Here is an 18,088-nt window from a genome sequence, read left to right as displayed (position 1 = left end):
ACTGAGTGGGGACTCATTCCTGGGGATCAATATGGAAAGGGGGAGTGTCAGGAGGATGGAGCCAGGCTCTTCTGGTGACAACCAGTGATAGGACAAGGGGCAATGGGTTCAAACTGGAACACAGGAGGTTCCACTTAAATATGAGAAGAAACTTGTTCCTGGTGAGGGTGTCAGAGCCTGGCCCAGGCTGCCCAGGGGGTTGTGGAGTCTCCTTCTGTGCAGACATTCCAACCCGCCTGGACACCTTCCTGTGTAACCTCATCTGGGAGTTCCTGCTCCATGGGGGGATTGCACTGGATGAGCTTTCCAGGGCCCTTCCCATCCCTGACATTCTGGGACTCTGGGATTCTGTGTGAGCTGCCCACCTGTGTCCCTATCGGAACCAGTGCAGTAGCTCAGGAGCTCCATGGGCAGTGCTGTGCTCTGGCCAGCTGTGCCTTTCAGGTATTTCAAAGTAAAAACAACATTCCTAGAGTACCTCTTTGCAGTATCGTTATATTAAACCAATAATATTTTGGGACTATTCTACTAATAGAGGCCAATGGTACCTGGGGTGGGTTAGAAGGGGGTGGTCAGTAGGTCAGAGAGGTTCTCCTGCCCCTCTGCTCTGCCCTGGGGAGACCACACCTGGAATATTGTGTCCAGCTGTGGCCCCTCAGTTCCAGCAGGACAGGGAACTGCTGGAGAGAGTCCAGCGCAGCCACCAAGATGCTGAAGGTTTGTTTGTCTCCCCAGTGTACACCCCGACAGCGACCTGATTTTCTTATCTTTTTATCCCTTCAGTCAAACAGGTTTTGCCACAACCTGGGCAGAAGCTCTTTGTTGATCTCTTCAAGCCTGATGGCATCTCAGAGGAGTGCTGTGTGGGTAACAGTACCTCCGTCGGTACAGCCAAAACCGGCAGCTTGTTCCCTGTCCCTATCTCGTCTGCCCCGGAACGGGGAGCCCTGCCCAGGTGGGGATCGGAATGGGTGAGTGTCTCAGCCACAGCCCTGCTTGATTTCATAGCAGCGCAGGTGGAAAGTCCTTGCCCACGCCTGGAATGCCTACAAACCCTCTTACAACCCCTGTCTCCAATGCGCCGCGCTCTGCACAATGAGGGAAGGCGTTCGGCCCAGCTCTGGGTGAGGCATTTATAGCGCCACGAGCCCAACCCAGCCCCGTGTCCCTGCGCGGGACAGGGTGAGTCAGCTCCCCAAACACAAGGCGTCTATTCATCCCTGAAACTGCTCTGTGCCAGCTCCGTCCCGCTGTGCCCTGCTTATGTGTGCAGGGCTGCGTGTGCCCGGGGCAGAGGGGCCTCAGGGTTTTATCTCTCCCTCCCACAGCCACGGGGTGATGTGCAAAGTCACCCCTGCACCTTGGAGGGCTCCGGTTGCACCCTCCTGTTGATGAGACCAGAGGAAACGGCCTCAAGTTGCGCCAGGGGAGGTTGAGGTTGGATCTGGGGAACAATTTCTTCCCCAAAGGGCTGTGGGGCATTGGAACAGGCTGCCCAGGGCAGTGCTGGAGTCACCAGCCCTGGAGGGTTGGACAGACGGACATGAGGTTCTCAGGACATGGGGCAGTGGCAGGGGTGGGTTATGGTTGGGCTCCATGATCTTGAGGGGCTCTTCCAACTGAAATGATTCTGTGATTGTGACCCAGAGCACTTGTTTTGCCGGCGTGAGGCCGAACGTTGCGGAGAAACCCGAGTGGACGTTTCCCTTCGCCACCCTCGACATGTCCCAGCGCTCCGCCCCGGGCGGGGACACGGGGGGGAACTGGGCGGGTGCGCGGCCAGACGGAACCGCTAGAGGGCGCCCTGCGGCCGGGAACGGCGGGGGAAAACACGGGTGAAAAATCCCGGAATTTGACAAACTGAGCTTGACACCTCCCGTGAATTCCTGAGGACAGGATAAGCCAAGGTTATCCACGTTCTTCCCAAGGATTTTAATTTGAAGGATGGATGGAGCCACCAAGATGCTGAAGAGAGTGGAGCATCTCCCGTGTGAGGAAAGGCTGAGGGAGCTGGGGCTCTGGAGCTGGACAAGAGGACACTGAGGGGGGACTCATTCATGTTTACAGATATATAAAGGGTGAGTGTCAGGAGGATGGAGCCAGGCTCTTCTTGGTGACAACCAGTGATAGGACAAGGGGCAATGGGTTCAAACTGGAACACAGGAGGTTCCACTTAGATTTGAGAAGAAACTTGTTCCCGGTGAGGGCGGCAGAGCCTGGCCCAGGCTGCCCAGGGGGGTTGTGGAGTCTCCTTCTCTGCAGACATTCCAACCCGCCTGGACACCTTCCTGTGTAACCTCATCTGGGTGTTCCTGCTCCATGGGGGGATTGCACTGGATGAGCTTTCCAGGGCCCTTCCAGTCCCTGACATTCTGGGATTCTGTGAAAAGTGGGACTAAGCCCTAAACCAGATTCCAAAAGATAAGTATGTGTCTATCCGCTTCTTCTTCATCATCTGATGTGCTGGTACAGAGAAGCTAGAATAACGTGAAGTCCTTCAAGCACTTTTTAAAAGTAATAATTAAAAACAAAAACACAACAAAACAAAAAAACCCCACACTTTCTCATCAAATTCTTCAAGGCTTTCAAGCCACCCAAAGCTAGTGCTGGTAAACTGTGCAAAAGTGCTGGAGCAGAGAGGTAGGACGCAGAGAGCTCCTCAAACATCAACACCAGACATCTCCGTGGCTCCAGACCCGAAGTGCTGGACGCGTTCCTTGCTGTCCAAAGCTGTTAGCTTCAGCAACTGCAAATTCAGCACGTCTCTCAAACACCGGGAGTGGGGGCAGCCCTGTTTAACCTGCAGGAACAAAACCGACGGCTTTAGGCTGGAGAGGGGTCACCTGGGCTCATGCAGTCCCAAAATATAAGTTGGGCTGAGCACCCATCCCTGGGCTTGTTCCAGTGTCTCTTCATACTGAAAGCATACCCAACCTTTTCTTATCCCCTTATTCACAGTGCACGTGCTGCAATAACATAATTGTTCCTATAAAAACAGGGCTGGGGTCAATCACCAATTCCTTTTTTTCTTTCAAAATCAGATCTGAATCTCTTTGACATTTTGATATGCCTATTCCTACTGTTGATTTGCATTGAGATCCTCAAAAAAGGTTGCAGAGGAAGAAGCCTGGGTGGTTTGTCAGCAGTAGGATGCTGGGTTTTGCACAGAGTTTCATCCAGAAATGGAAAACACCCACTTCTCCATGGCAGCGAGCAGCTGCTGGTGCTGAGCAGGAAAAAGGCTGGAAAGAGGGCGTAGACACGACATAGCATTTGCAGGAGATCATGCTTAAACTTCCAAGAACGATAAACTCTCTTCTGCTGCCAGATCATGATGTAAACCTGGTCCCACTAGAACCCCCCGTGTGAGCCAGCCCAGGAGAAGCTGTGGTTGTGCTCAGCACAGCTCCCAGGGAGCCCGTTGGACCCATCGCCCCTTCCCAGGGCAGCACGGGGTGTCAGGGGCAGGAATTCCCATCTCTGGGTGCTCTTACCGCTCGATGATGCCGTTGTTGAACTGGAGATCACAAGTTACCGACCTCATCTGGTCCAGGAGCTCCTGCATCCTGCCGGGGACACAAGCAGCCCCTTAGCACCCCACGGTCACCGAGTGGGGCAGCACCCGGCGGGATGATGGGTGCTCAGTGGTGAAGGGTTAACGCAGCCTGTCCCTGCAGACACAGAGCCCTCGCCCCATCGCTCACCCAGCTGCTGGTGCAAAGGATGAGCAAGTCCCGCTTGTCCCGGGGGAGCTGGGCTGTCCACAAAACCCTCTTCAAGTGACTCACCGAAAAGCCATCTCCTGGCGTGCCTGGCTCAGATGGACGGGTGAAGGCGCGGGAGGAACTGGGGCCAAACTCTGTTTCTCCGTCTGGAGAATCCTGTCCAGAGCCTGCGGACACAGAGCCGTGGCAGCCCCAGCAGCAGCGGCTGTTTGCGGTGTCTGCCCTGGGACACAGCCCCTGGGAAATGCCGCCTCCACAGTCACCCCTGCACGTTAACCTCTGCAGAACGAGCAACACAAAAGCACCAAAGCACCAGGGCATCTACCAGGCGGCTGCGCTGCAGTTCGTCACACAGCCCACCATGAGAGCTGGAGGTGAAGCACCATCTTTTCTACTGCTGCAATTCCTGTTTATTGGGTAGAGATACCCCAGTGCTGCTGCCAAAACTTGGCCCATTCCTCGCTCTCCACAGTGGGGGAAAGCAGGATGGCCAGTGTGGATCACTCACAAAAAACTGCAGCAAGATCATAGAACAGTTTGGGTTGGAGGGACCTTTCCGGCTCCCCCATGTCCCATGAGCAGGGACATCTTCACCAGCTCAGGTTGCTCAGAACCCCGTCCAGCCTGGCCTGGGATGTCTCCAGGGATGGTTCATCCACCACCTCTCTGGCCAACCTGGGCCAGGTTCTCACCACCCTCAGGGCCAACAATTTCTTGTTTAAAAAGCCATTTCAAACCACTCTGGTGTTTCCCTACTGATGCACGTGGCAGGTGCTGGGAGAGGGGAGCAGCAGCCATGTCTGGACCAGGGAGATGCTGCAGCAGCATCCGCGGGCACCTACGCTGTGCAGGCAGTCCTGACACTCCGTCATCTCCACGCTGCAGGCGCTGATGCGGTTGCTGAGCTTCTTCAGATGCTTCTTTATCTCGTAGACTTTCCTAGAAAGAAAAACGATGGCAACGTTTCCAGTCAATGATCAGCAGCAGCGTGGGACATTAGATTTTTTTGGTTTTATGTGCTTGTTTTATTTTTGTATCGCTTTCTGCAGATGCTTCTGGACCTAAGTGAAAATCCTGGAGGAAAGCAAGCGAGTCACAACAGCGTTGTAATTACAGCTGCAGCTCTGCTAATAGCCACTGCAGGCGAGGTTATCCAAACAACACGAATAGCAAATTAATTAAGGCAAGTGTTGCTTATATGAGAGACAGCTCAAGCCCATCACTTCTCCCATAAGTGCCCCATCCTCTGTCCCCTGTGGGGACTCAAAAAGGCTACTTGCGTTTGTAGTTTTTTGGGGTGTTTTTGCATGGTTTCCTTTCACATTGAAGCCTATAAAGGCCAGAAAAGTTCCCCCTCAACTAGACCCCAACAGGGCGAGAGAGCCCGGGGTGGAGGTGAGGAACGCTGTGAGTTGTATGATAAAAAGGTTTGGATTGGCTTTAAAAAGGAAAGAATATTTATGGTGAATGGTTACCTCCCGCCCCCAGAAAAACAGCCACCACACCACAAACTGAAGGAAGAAACTCAAAACAGGACAATGAAAACTGAAAGAACAATGAATTAAAAATACCCAGTTGTGACTCACGGCACCGTCTCCCTAAGGGCAGAAAAACAGGTACAAATACGCTCTAGCAAAACACAAAAAGGTTTTTCTCCTCCCTTTGAGCGAAGGCAAATGCCCTGATTTAGTGGAGATGGGGACTGAGGCTGAAGTGGGAAAAGGTGAGGACGGGACAGGGACAAGGACAAACTTGTAGCTTAAAAATCCTTCCCCTAGTAAATCTGACGCAGGACTACTCCACATCAGGAATAGGCACGGCGTCAAAAGCCAGGTTTAATTCTAAGGCATTATGGAAAATCATTCTCCCCCTGCCCTCACAGGGGAACGGGTGCTGCTCTCCCAAAGCAACTTTGCAATAAGAATTGCATTTCTGCAACATCCTCTTTCCCTCTCTCCCGCTCTTTGCATTGTGCTCAGTCATGGCGAGGTAATTTGCTCTTTGCATTATTCCCCAAACGCCGTTTAACAGAAAACCATCCTAATAAGTAGATCTCTTTGTCTCAATAACAATCTTGTCCTGATAGAATAAGCCATCCCCATCAGGGAGTGAGGAAACCAGCTGCTTGAGTTCGAGCTGCAAGTTTAGGGGGCTTTTTATAAAAATATAACTTGAAACAACAGGGTAGAAATAAATAAGAACCAGCACACAGAATGGGATTTCTAGCAATCACCTAAAGGTCTTATTACCCCTTTACAAGTCCCTGAGCAGCAGTAACATCTCCATCTGCATCCCAGGGAGCAAATCTGTAAGTCCTGGTTGTTGGTGGGTAACTGGGAAGTCCCCTCTCCCATCCCAAAACCCCGGGAGATGTTGGTACCTCATCCTGCTGCCATGGAGGGTCAGAGCCTCCTGGTACCGCTGGACACAGTCGTCCTGGAAAATCGACAGAACCTTCCTGGCCAGGTGCCCTAAATTCACCCTAAAACCGGGAGAGAAACAACATAAATAAATAAAACCCACTTATTTTCTTAAATGCGTGAAAATGAACATCACAGCTCACATGGCAGGAGACCTAAAGCTGACCCCCGAATGGAGAAAGAGGGACTGGATGCTCAGTGGTGAATTTTGCATCAGAAAACATGGAAAAAACATAAAGAAAACAAAAGCTAATTGTGATGGAGAGGGGGATTTAGGGACCGGGAGAGGGACCCCAGCCAGGCCTCATCCCCACCCCTGGGGCACTTGGAGAAGTCTTTGCCTTGGAGTTTAAAGCAAACGTCCAAGGTTAGACTGAAGATTAATTAACATAACAGAGCCGGCTGTTAAAGTTCACCACCCTCGGTAGATGTTGAAGTGTGCGTTTCATTTCTTCTCCGTGTTGTATTCACTGGGTTTCAGCGGAAACCGAAAGGAGGATTTTTCAAAGGTACAAAAGCCATCAGGCACTTCACTCCCACCCAAAGCAGATGTGAAAGCACAGACACAGCCTAAATCCACATCTCAGTGAACAAACGGCTACAAACGGAGTGAACCACAGCCTGAAAGGTGCTCATCCCGCAGCCCAGCGCGGGGATTTGGCCCAAGAGCAGCTCCCTGGCCCCAGGTCTGCAGAGGTTTTCTGCATCTTCGCCTGAAATATTATAACTTGTGGCTTGAGAACTTTGCTCTGAAAGCTTCTGCACCAATGAACCATCACAGAAGGTGCTTGTAGGTGTCCCTTAGTGACCCAGGAATGTTTGACATCCCCTTGGAATTTGATCAGAAACACCAAACACCTGCCTGGCCGCAGTGTGGGGCAGGTCCTACAAATGGGAGAGGGTTGGGACTTACTTATCCAGCTTGTGTATTTGTTCCTCGTTGTAGCTCAGCCCTGGGGAGGAAAGACACCAGTTACCACACGTTTTCCTGTTCATAATCCAACAAACGGGCAATCGCACAACACACACAGGTCACTCAAGGGGCGTCTCAGGGCCGCAGCCCCTGGGACTACTGTCCCGTCACAGAAATAACTACGAAACCAGCAAAATGAAATAATGCACTTTTTCCACCTGGACAGCACAGGGACGTTCCTGCTGCAGCTCCGTCACTTACGCAGACACGTCCTGGCCTTCTTGAACTGCTTGTAGATCAGCTGCATCTTCTCCACACAGCATTTGATCTGCTGGATGCTGAGACAGGGACAGGGAAGGAGCCGTGAGACCCCACAAGAGGAAGGGGATGAGCTCAGGGTGAAATGAGCACTTTGGGGTAAAAGCTGAACACTGCTGCTACCCACACCTGTACACAGGGACGTCATGCAATATTTCAGGTGTGTGCACAGGGCTGTTAGAAGCCGTTTGCAGCGAGGGGCTGTGCACGGCTGTTTGGGACCATGTGGCGATGTCACAGAATCCCAGAATGTCAGGGGTTGGAAGGGACCTGGAAAGCTCATCCAGTGCAATCCCCCCATGGAGCAGGAACACCCAGATGAGGTTACACAGGAAGGTGTCCAGGCGGGTTGGAATGTCTGCACAGAAGGAGACTCCACAACCTCCCTGGGCAGCCTGGGCCAGGCTCTGAACTGGACACAATATTCCAGGTGTGGTCTCCCCAGGGCAGAGCAGAGGGGCAGGAGAACCTCTCTGACCTACTGACCACCCCCTTCTAACCCACCCCAGGTACCATTGGCTTCCTGGCCACAAGGGCCCAGTGCTGGCTCATGGTCACCCTGCTGTCCCCAGGACCCCCAGGTCCCTTTCCCCTACACTGCTCTCTAATAGGTCATTCCCCAACCTATACTGGAACCTGGGGTTGTTCCTGCCCAGATTCAAGACTCTACACTTGCCCTTGTTATATTTCATTACATTTTTCCCTGCCCAACTCTCCAGCCTGTCCAGGTCTCTGATGGCAGCACAGCTTCCAGTGTCAGCCATTCTTCCCAGCTTGGTGTCACCAGCAATCTTGCTGATAGTCACTCTATTCCCTCGTCCAAATCATTGATGAATATATTGAATAATACAGGCCCCAGTACTGCCCCCTGAGGCACTGCACTGGATACAGGCCTCAACTGGACTCTGCCCCATTGACCACGACTCTCTGGCTTCTTCCCTTCAGCCAGTTCACAGTCACCTCACTCCCCGCTCATCCAGACCGCACTCCCTCGGTTCAGCTGTGAGGATGCTGTGGGAGACGGTGTCAATGCCTTACTCAAGTCAAGGCAGATCACGTCCACTGCTTTGCCATCCATCCATCCATCTTGTTATGTCCTCATAAAAGTCAATGAGGTTGGTCAAGCACGCCTTCCCTTGGTGAAGCCATGTTGACTGCCCCTAATGACCCTCTTATCCCTGATACGCCTTGAGATGGCGCCAAGGAGAAGCTGTTCTGTCACTTTCTCAGGGATGGACTGTCCCAGGGATGTCGGCCCAATCCAGCAAAGCGTTGGCAGGTATTTTGCTCAAGCTGGCACTACAAACCTTTTGTCCTCATGCACTTGTTGCCTGTGCTTCACCAGTTCAGACAAAATGCCGTTCAGCACCCCTTGGAAGTCAAAGATGCTGTGGGAGCACTGAGACAGCTCCTCGGAGACCTGCAGGTGGGGAGGAGAGGATGGAGGCGACTGCTCCGAACGCTGCGGATGCTCCCGGCCCCGCGCGGACTCACCGTCTGCAGCCTGGACTTCACCACGGCCACGTCCTTCGGAGCCGGCACCCCGCTGCCTCCAGGAGCAGCCTCGTACCTGGAGAGAGTTCGACAAAGAACATTCCTTAAGCAGGATATCAGCCAGAAGCAGCTGTCACCTGGGCAGAGAAAATCCATGCCGTGGTGGAGGCAGCGTCAGCATTCCTAGGAGGGCCAGGCTGTGATTTGCTCAGGCAATAAATCTGAATTCCGGGTGCCAGATCTGAGGCGCAAGATGCAAAGTGCTGATCCGGTAAAAACTCGCCCTGTTTTTTCCCAATTTATTCCAAAATTACTGGCTTTGTATCCACTGGCTTTACGCCAGGTCCGATGTTTTCTGCCTGCCTGCAGCTGGCACGAGGGTGTAACGCGGAGCCAAGTCAGCAGAAATCCTCCCGCTCCGGCCCATGTTGGAAGGGCTGGATGAGCAGCAGCATCCAGCTGCAGCATCCGTGCTCTTGGCACTGCAGTCCCGTGCTGCAGCCAACGGGAACCGCGTGTCCCTGTCTTTTGAGATGAAATGGAAATTAAGAGACTTGCTGAACTGAAAAGAGTAAGAGCAACCCAGCAGCAATGAGTTTTCCACTACAAAGCAACACAATCGTGGGTTGCTTTAGAGAAAACGGGTTCAGCTTCCCCTGGGGTGGGGAGATGTGGGGATGGTGCGTTGTTATGGCGAGGATGGCCCAGGGTTGGTCCATAATTCAGCCTCAAATGGAACCTCTGGAATGGAAATAAGAGCTATCTCATCACAGACGGTGCAGTCGGGCGGATGCCAGCTCAGCAGAACACAGTGCGATGCGCAGCTGGTGCTATCCGCCTGTTATTTTAACTCTGCTGGCAGAGCTGGCTCTTTCTCTTGTTCCCACGAGCCGGCAGCAGCACCTCTGGCTCCTTCTTGCACTTATTCTGCAGTTCGGGGTCTGGAACAGGCTGAAAACCCTGGAGCAGGAGCCAGGGAGCAAGGGCTAATTCTGGGCTCCATTAAAAACTGAAGCAAAGAGGGAGAAACAGCCAGGGCAGCTCGTTTCCTGCAGCCTCCACATACAGTGAAGGGCCTCTTACATTCCAGCTACCAGTTTACTCCTGAAATTCTATTTATTTCTGATTATTGAGGCACCTTTGAGAGTCCCATATCACAGAATCCCAGAATGTCAGGGGTTGGAAGGGCCCTGGAAAGCTCATCCAGTGCAATCCCCCCATGGAGCAGGAACACCCAGATGAGGTTACACAGGAAGGTGTCCAGGCGGGTTGGAATGTCTGCAGAGAAGGAGACTCCACAACCTCCCTGGGCAGCCTGGGCCAGGCTCTGCCACCCTCACCAGGAACAAGTTTCTTCTCAAATTTAAGTGGAACCTCCTGTGTTCCAGTTTGAACCCATTGCCCCTTGTCCTGTCACTGGTTGTCACCGAGAAGAGCCTGGCTCCATCCTCCTGACACTCCCCCTTTCCATATTGATCCCCATGAATGAGTCCCCCCTCAGTGTCCTCTTGTCCAGCTCCAGAGCCCCAGCTCCCTCAGCCTTTCCTCACACGGGAGATGCTCCACTCCCTTCAGCATCTTGGTGGCTGCGCTGGACTCTCTCCAGCAGTTCCCTGTCCTGCTGGAACTGAGGGGCCACAACTGGACACAAGATTCCAGGTGTGGTCTCCCCAGGGCAGAGCAGAGGGGCAGGAGAACCTCTCTGACCTACTGACCACCCCCTTCTAACCCACCCCAGGTACCATTGGCTTCCTGGCCACAAGGGCCCAGTGCTGGCTCATGGTCACCCTGCTGTCCCCAGGACCCCCAGGTCCCTTTCCCCTACACTGCTCTCTAATAGGTCATTCCCCAACTTACACTGGAACCTGGGGTTGTTCCTGCCCAGATTCAAGACTCTACACTTGCCCTTGTTCTATTTCATTACATTTTCCCCTGCCCAGCTCTCCAGCCTGTCCAGGTCTCTGGATCACAGCAGCCTCCGGGCAGCGCTGGTGCTGCCTGCATCCCCACGGCTGCAAAGCCAGACTTACAGCACATGAGTCTTCACCTCTGTGAGCTGCAGGCAGGCAAGCATGGAAAAAGCCCCTCTCTTCTGCTCCAAAATCCTCAAACACTCCGTTTTCAGGTTCCCGCTGCCACGAAAGAAAACAACCCGTCCAACAGTCAGTGCTGGGCACTGTTCTGCTGCTGTGAAAGAAGCTTCCGCCTCGAATGAAATGGGTAGGACAGAGAAAATGCACAATATTTTTGTTATCTACAGAATATAATATAGCGTGTTATAATGCTGTAACATACTATGTAATGCAATAATATTATACATATTTGTCTGTATTAATTCTAATAATAATTAATGTAGTTTTCCTCAGGATCTCCTAAACTGATAAAATGTGACTCAGAAGTAGCAAATGGGGATGGGAGCATCCTCACAACACTGAATGTGGTATTTTCATGGAGGTCCAGCCCCCTTGCAGCCCGGCACAGCGGCCATGGTGCTGTGCTCCCTCCCCGCACCCCACACCCACATCCCAGCAGGTCCTGTACTGTCTGCAAGAGAAGAAACCCCGAGCGGTTTAAATCCCAAGACGCAAATCTCTGGGTGCTGGGAAAGGACGGGTCACCCCCGCCGTGCCCGCGGTGGCCCCGGCACTCACATCACCCAGTGCAGAGCTCTGGCCAGCAGCTCCCGGCAGCGCCGCAGGGCCCGGGCAATGCGCAGCGTCTGGTACCCGGCGCCCACCGCGCTCTGCAAAGCAAAGGGCAGCGCCCCAGGATGCGCCCCCAGGGCTGGGGCTCCCCCGGGAGTGAAGGAACCCCCACTCACCTTGGCTGCGCTGCAATCGGCCACCACGTCCACCTTGGGGACAAACTTTGGAAAGTCGAGTGCGGCTGGAAAGACAGAGGGCGGGGATGGTGCTTTGGGGAGCCAGGGCAGAGCCCCCGAGCCGTGGACCCATGGAGATGTCTCACCCCCACTGAAGGAAACCCCACAGCCGCTCGGGATTTCGTGCACAAGAGCGGCTGCGATGCTGGAGGCTTAGTGCAGCTCTCCAAGATATTTTGGAAATGTGGACGAAGGCACAAACTGCACCAGCACATGGCTGGGCCAAAGCGCCCTGAAACCTCCTAATCCTGCTCCAGCACCATAACCCCTCCACCTCCTGTTGTGCATTGCAGTCTATTAAGATTAAAATCTAAGCCAATCTCTCTCACAGCACCCACCCTCCATGCCATGCTGCATCTCCAAGCCAGCGGTACTCACGGTCTCTGTATCTGACTCCTACCACCTCTTCTGGGTGCTCCGCGGTGCTCAGCAAGGTCAGAGGGTTGTTCTCTGTGGTTCTGTAGAAATGATCAGCTTGTAGATTAGGATCCAGCTCATACAGATGACCTTCAAAAAAATATTCTTGGTGGTGAGGGACGATATTTGTTTGCTTGAAGACAGCATCTAAAAACTTGGTGGTACTAAAAGGAAAAAGAAACGAAAGGATGTGGAATAAGCAATGAGGTGAACACTCAGGTTTCTGTCACTTTGACAACCTGCTGCCTTCTTCTCAGAGGAAAATATCCCCCGAGGTCAGCAGAGCCCCTGAGAAAACCTCCCTGGGGCTCCCCGTGTGCCACAGCAGGAGCTGAGGGTTCCCAGCTAATGCGCTTCCCAGCAAAAGGTGGTTCGATCCTGGTTTGTTTTAACCAGGTTTAAGTGGGTGCTCCCCCCAGGTTCACCTACTGAAATGAGGGGCTGAGGCTCCTGAGCTTCATCCCCAAATTCTCTTTTACCACAGCCTTACGTGTTGTAGGAGTGGATGTAGATGCGATGCAAGGAAGCCTGCTGCAGGGAGAAGACGTCAACCACGATCCTGTGCAAAATGTCATTGGTTTCTGCGAAAAACTGGTCGAATCCCCAGCATTTCTCCTGGTCCACCTCCAGGATGTTAGCCAAAATGGGGATCAGCTGGTCCTTCAGCCCCCTGCAGCAAAGGCAGAAGAGATGTTTGCACAGACCCTGAGCCAGAAATGCAGTGACCCTCAGGACCAGGGAGAGATGCAGCCTAAATTCCTGCACCAACAGACCCTCTGCCTGGTCTTGCACCCTCTTTTCCCAGCTGTAAAGCCAAGACCTGGTTCGAGAGCTGTCAAACCTGCAGGTGAAAAGCTCACCTGCCTCGTTAAAACCTCCTGCACCATCTGAGGAGGGATGTCCCCTCCAGCCGTGGTGCCAGGACAGGAGACCTGCAGCAGGAGCCGAGCCCAAGGGACACTCACGTGGAGAGCTGGCAGGTGACGGGCAGCTCGTAGCTCCACTCGATGCTCCCGTTTTCCTGCCTCTGGATCCCCGCGATGGCTCCGGGAGGCTTCTCGGTGGTGATTTTATACCTGTTGAAAGGAAATTGTTTGGAGGTGAAAGGAGCCCAGTGTTTGGGCACCACATCCCTTGGGTTCAGTGCAAAGGGAAAGGGTAGAGCAGGGATGGGGTGGGAAAGACGTGACTCACAGAAAGAATAAAAAGGCACAAAGGGAAAATACTTTTAAGAAGCAGTCAAAAGGTCTCAAGGAAATGTTAACGCTGCCTCTTCTTCCAGCTGTTTAGCCACGAAGTCTCAAAGATGCATTTTGAAGGCAAATATGGTGTATGGGGTCTTTTGACACACCACACGTGCACGCTCTCCGTACTGCACAGAGTATGGACTCAGCCACGTTTCAGCGCTTTCTGAGCTGTACCAAGGCACAGCCAGGTTGTCCTGCAGCCCCCAGGGCCACCAGCCATGGTCCCACCTCCTCACGCAGCATCACCCATCCCTCCCAGTCAGACATGGTACCTACATGATCTCCTTGTTCCTGCGAGGGCCCCCAAAGGGGACGAAGGGGAGGCTGCCGGTGGCAGCGTGGTAGAAGGTGACACCGATGCTCCAGAGGTCGACGGTGACACCGAACGCCTTCTGCTGCGGCTTGCGCAGGACCGCTCGCTTGTACATGTCCGGGTGCTGCGGGGTGAAGAAGAGAGCAGCTTCCAACACGTCCATCGAGCCTTGGGTACCAGGTTGGAAGCTGACCCCTGGCTTTGGCCACTTCTACTGCTGGATCCTCCAAACCACACACCGCCTGTAACTCTACAACAGAAGTGCTGAGCCGCCCTTCTTCAAAAACCGTGGTCCCTGTGAAATGGGGCTCTCCAAGCCACTGCTGATCTTGATAAGTTGCCCAGCTGTTGGATGGAGGGATGGGGACAAGATTCCCCCAGAACCGCTAGATGGTGGCACGCTGTACTCACGAGATATTCCTCCGTCCCATACACAGACACAAACTTTTCATCATCATCCAGCTCACGGGCGGCCCCAAAATCTGTCAGCTTGTAGATGCTTTGCCCGTCTTCCCCCATGAGCCGCATGATGTTGCCGGGTTTGATGTCTCTGTGGACGACGCCGTTCTCACGGAGGTGGTTCATCCCTGCCACTGGGCACAAGGGGGAGGCAGCGTTTGTGCACAGGGCTGCATGCTTTGATTAAATGTAGGGACAGGAAAAGGGACAGGGAGGGGACAAGCCACAGGGCTGGTTGCATTTAAAGGGGGACCAAGGTGACTGGTGGAATAGAGAGGATAAGTGAGCACACAACAGGGCATGGCCCTCGCACTCCCCCATTGCAGGGCACATCCTGTTCCTGCAGCTGCGTCCTGGAGCGGGTCTGCAAGGAATCATCAGACACTCTGGGGGGGAAGGGACCTTCCCAGCTCTCCCAGTGCCCCCCCTGCCATGAGCAGGGACATCTTCACCAGCTCAGGTTGCTCAGAGCCCCGTCCAGCCTGGTCTGGGATGTCTCCAGGGATGGTTCATCTACCACCTCTCTGGCCAACCTGGGCCAGGCTCTCACCACCCTCAGGGCCTCATTTCCAGCCTGAATCTCCCTCCTGTAGTTTAAAACCATCATCCCTTGTCATGTCAAGGAGAAACCCTCCAGCTTCCCCTGGACACAGAGCTCACAACCTCACCATGTTCAGAGGTGCAATTTCTGACCACTCAGCCCAGCCCTCACATCCACAGGGTCCCAGCAGCCCCACGAGGTCTCTGTCCTGCCATGGGGGGGACAGGGACCCCTGCACTCACCCACACACTGCAGCACGATGAGGAACTCGGACTCAGCCAAGCCGAAAGCATTCGCCGGGTCCTCCAGCACGTTCAGCAAGCTGCCGCTCGAGCAGAACTCCATCACCAGCACCTTCTGCTTGCTGCTGCCCTGTGGATGGAGCAGCCACGGGGGCTCAACTGGTCCCATGTCCCAGCTGGTGGCCTGTCACCACCCCAGACAGGACCAGGTCCCCTCCCTCGGTTAGCATGTCCCCAGGTTTCTCCTCCTTGGACAAACCAGTGCTGGGGAATGTCCCCACTGTGCCACGCGCCTGGCCAGGGGACAACAGCGGGTCACAGTCGTGCTCCAGCCCAGTGACTCAGTGCCACCAGTGTCCCCAGGTTTGGTGCCTGGGAGGAGCAGGCAGCCTGGGACCAGCGCTCCCCTCCCGCAGCTCTGACCAGTGTCCCCGCGTTACTGGCCCAGCCAGCACGGCGGGTTTGCCAGCTGAGGTCCCACTTACCGTCTCCTCCACAGCAAATAATTTGACAATGTTTTTATGGTTCAGCTTCCTCAGCATCTCGAATTCTCTCATCTGGACCTCCTGGGGCCGCAGGTAGCTGGCGTTATTAAAGACCTTCACAGCAACCAGCTCCCCTGATTTCTAGGAAAAGAGGAAAAAAAGGAAATGGAAGGTGACACCATACATGTCGTAAGCGGCTCCATCAGCTCAGGATGTAAACTATGCTGACAGTATAACGTGTTTTCTGAGCAGGCTTCCTGCAGCCTCTGTTTTCTCCACTGCAAAGGCAAACCGCTGTTATTCACCTCCCTTTTCTTTCTGTCCCTGAAGCCCAGATGCTACACGGCAGCGTGTTTATTCAGCTCCATACAAAGTTTATGGCTGGAGTGGAGGTTGGCAGCGCCCGCCTGCTCTCCCAGCCCATCCTCTGAGCCGCCTCTGTGCAGAGACATCTCGCTCAATAAACTTCAAAGGCCGGCGAGTCTCCATCCCAACCCCAGCAAGTGTTTGCATGAACTATGCAAATCGCCAAGGACGGGGTTTTCAAAACCTCTGGGCATTCCCCCGAAATCAGCTCCTTCCCTCTGCAACAGCATCGGCAGCCGGGGAGCGGGACCTGGCCATGAGCACCCCAAAAGCTGCACTCACCCCACAGACCTGAGCTGGTACCGGGGGGGGAAGGAGCCAAATGAAAAATGGAAATAAAACCCAAAGCAGCCCCCGTGCTGCCAGCAGCGTCCACTCTCAATGGGAGCTCCAGGGGGTCCGAGCAAAGGGGAGCACAGGCAGCATGGGCATCCCCATGGAGGGCTGGGGGGACACGGGGACGGCTTTTGGGGGGGGTGCTGCTCCCCTCCCCACCCCCGCTCACCTTGTTGCGAGCTTTGTAGACAGAGGCCGTGGCACCCTGGCCCAGGAGGTCCTCGGTGCTCCACAAGTAGTTTGGGGTGCTCTGCATCTCCAGCGGTGCCGCTGCGGGGGGAAGCACACGGGTCACCTCTGCCAACCCCGTCAGCAAACCCCGGTGTTTATCTGTCCTCGCCTGGCGGTGCCCGGGGTAAAACAACAGCGCAGGACATTCCCCTTGGCAGGCTACGCCGGCCTCCTACCTCGCCAGCGCCAAGCCGGCAGCACCAGGAGAAGGGCTGCGCATGGACGGCGCTGCCGGCGCTGCCAAGGCCACCCTGTCGCCGGGAGCTGTCGGTGCTGGCGGCGAAACACTGACAGATGCAAAAATTCAAAACCAACACCACCAAAAAACCAAAAAAACGAGCAAACAAACGCCGAGCTGCAAGGTGGCGAGAGGCACCTCCCCACCGCGAGAACAGAAACCGATGGGATTGCAAAACCCGCTCGGCAAGCATCGCTGCGGCTGGAGGAGGAAATGCTTCAGCTTCCTGCTCGAGAGAAAACATTCCAGAGTTGCAACTGTCCCCAGGAGAGTTGGGCTCGCAGACAGGGCCACAACGGGCTCTGGGAGCAGCGAACGGGGCTGAGCAGGGACCGGCATGGGGTGGGGAGATGGGAGGCAAAGGAACCCCAGGATCTGCATCCAGGGTCTGTGTTCAGCCTTCGTTTGCCGTGCCGGGCACTGCACACCCATGGGGCAAAGATGCGGGTTTGCACTTTAAAAAACTGCAAAAGAAGATATGCACTGAAAATAAAATGTACTGGGAAAAAAGATACACTGCAAATAAGCGATTTTCAGTGCTGGGCCCTGGCTGCCCCCTCGCACCTGGGGCTGTGTTTGCCGTGAGTTGTTGTCACCGTCCCGCTCTGCGGAGCCACCACTGAGCCGGGTGCTGCTCACAAGCTGTGCCAGGGCCGGGGGGTTTAGCTCAACCCATTTGTCTCCCAGAGCAGCTTTGCAGGAGTTCTGTGTCCCAGAGGTTTCCAGTTGCAGGGATGGGGCAGCTCCGTGTCCCCTGGGGCAGCGCTTGAGCCCAACCCAGGTAAAACTGCCTGTAATAAGGAGCAGAAAAAGAGGGAGGAAGCAGGTGCAAAGAGAGCAAACAGCCCTGATCCTTCCCCTGGCCACAAACCCAGCCCCCATATGCATGAAACAACAGATCCAGCCCGGCCCCGGCGCTTGCGAACGCTTCCAGTTTCAGAAATGAACAAAGGGCAGCGGGGAGATTTTGGGGCATCCCCCATCTCCAGTGCATCAGTGCAAAAATGACTCGCCACTTCACCGCTCTGCAGACAAACTCTGCGCGCATCTTCTTATCTAATTACTGCTGAGCTTCACTTCCCGGGTGCTTGAGAAACTGGGGAGCTGCTAAACCGTGGCCACAGGCTGGGCCTTGTCCTGAGCTGGGCCTTGCCCTGAGCTGGGCCTTGTCCCGAGCTGGTCCAAGGGGCATCTCCAGCTCCAGGGACAGAGTTCACCATCAGCTGCAGTGACGTGAGCCTAACCAAGCAGAACTGTAAATCACTTTGATTAAAGACATTTTGCTACTAACAGGAAGAGAAAGGGTGACTTCTTGAAGTCATTTCCAGCCTTATTTTCTATGCATGCGGTAACCACGTCCTTCAGCCTGTGCTTGTCCCCGTCCAGATGGGACCATCAATCTGTCACACAGCACTGGCTGAGCCAACACGTGGAAAAACTGAAAAGGTCTTCAATTGGAGCT

The 18,088-nt window shown here is 54.3% G+C and overlaps 1 protein-coding gene across 4 annotated transcripts; it reads right to left on the bottom strand.

Annotated features, from left to right (window-relative positions):
• Window positions 1–2,488: 2,488 nt before the first annotated feature.
• Window positions 2,489–16,874, bottom strand: IKBKE (inhibitor of nuclear factor kappa B kinase subunit epsilon). 4 transcript variants are annotated; one of them, XM_065038386.1, is made up of 21 exons: window positions 16,565–16,837; window positions 16,327–16,427; window positions 15,456–15,596; window positions 14,971–15,100; window positions 14,140–14,321; window positions 13,692–13,852; window positions 13,134–13,244; window positions 12,659–12,838; window positions 12,130–12,332; window positions 11,692–11,756; window positions 11,522–11,613; window positions 10,901–11,002; window positions 8,871–8,946; window positions 8,684–8,796; window positions 7,320–7,396; window positions 7,059–7,098; window positions 6,106–6,207; window positions 4,568–4,664; window positions 3,789–3,892; window positions 3,495–3,566; window positions 2,489–2,800 (listed from the first exon to the last, which is right to left on the bottom strand). In XM_065038386.1, exons 2-21 carry the CDS (start codon window positions 16,411–16,413, stop codon window positions 2,767–2,769), a joined length of 2,169 nt encoding a protein of 722 aa, XP_064894458.1. In that variant the 5' UTR covers window positions 16,414–16,427; window positions 16,565–16,837; the 3' UTR covers window positions 2,489–2,766. The 4 variants fall into 4 exon arrangements, 3 of the variants coding, with proteins under 3 accessions (XP_064894458.1, XP_064894457.1, XP_064894459.1); XM_065038385.1 differs by having other exon boundaries at window positions 11,522–11,756; window positions 16,565–16,839; XM_065038387.1 differs by lacking the exons at window positions 14,140–14,321; window positions 16,327–16,427; window positions 16,565–16,837 and having other exon boundaries at window positions 11,522–11,756; window positions 15,456–15,598.
• Window positions 16,875–18,088: the final 1,214 nt, after the last annotated feature.

This window comes from Columba livia, chromosome 22 (assembly GCF_036013475.1).
Source record: "Columba livia isolate bColLiv1 breed racing homer chromosome 22, bColLiv1.pat.W.v2, whole genome shotgun sequence".
Classification (NCBI taxonomy): domain Eukaryota; kingdom Metazoa; phylum Chordata; class Aves; order Columbiformes; family Columbidae; genus Columba; species Columba livia.
This window is presented reverse-complemented; position numbering and strand designations above follow the sequence as displayed.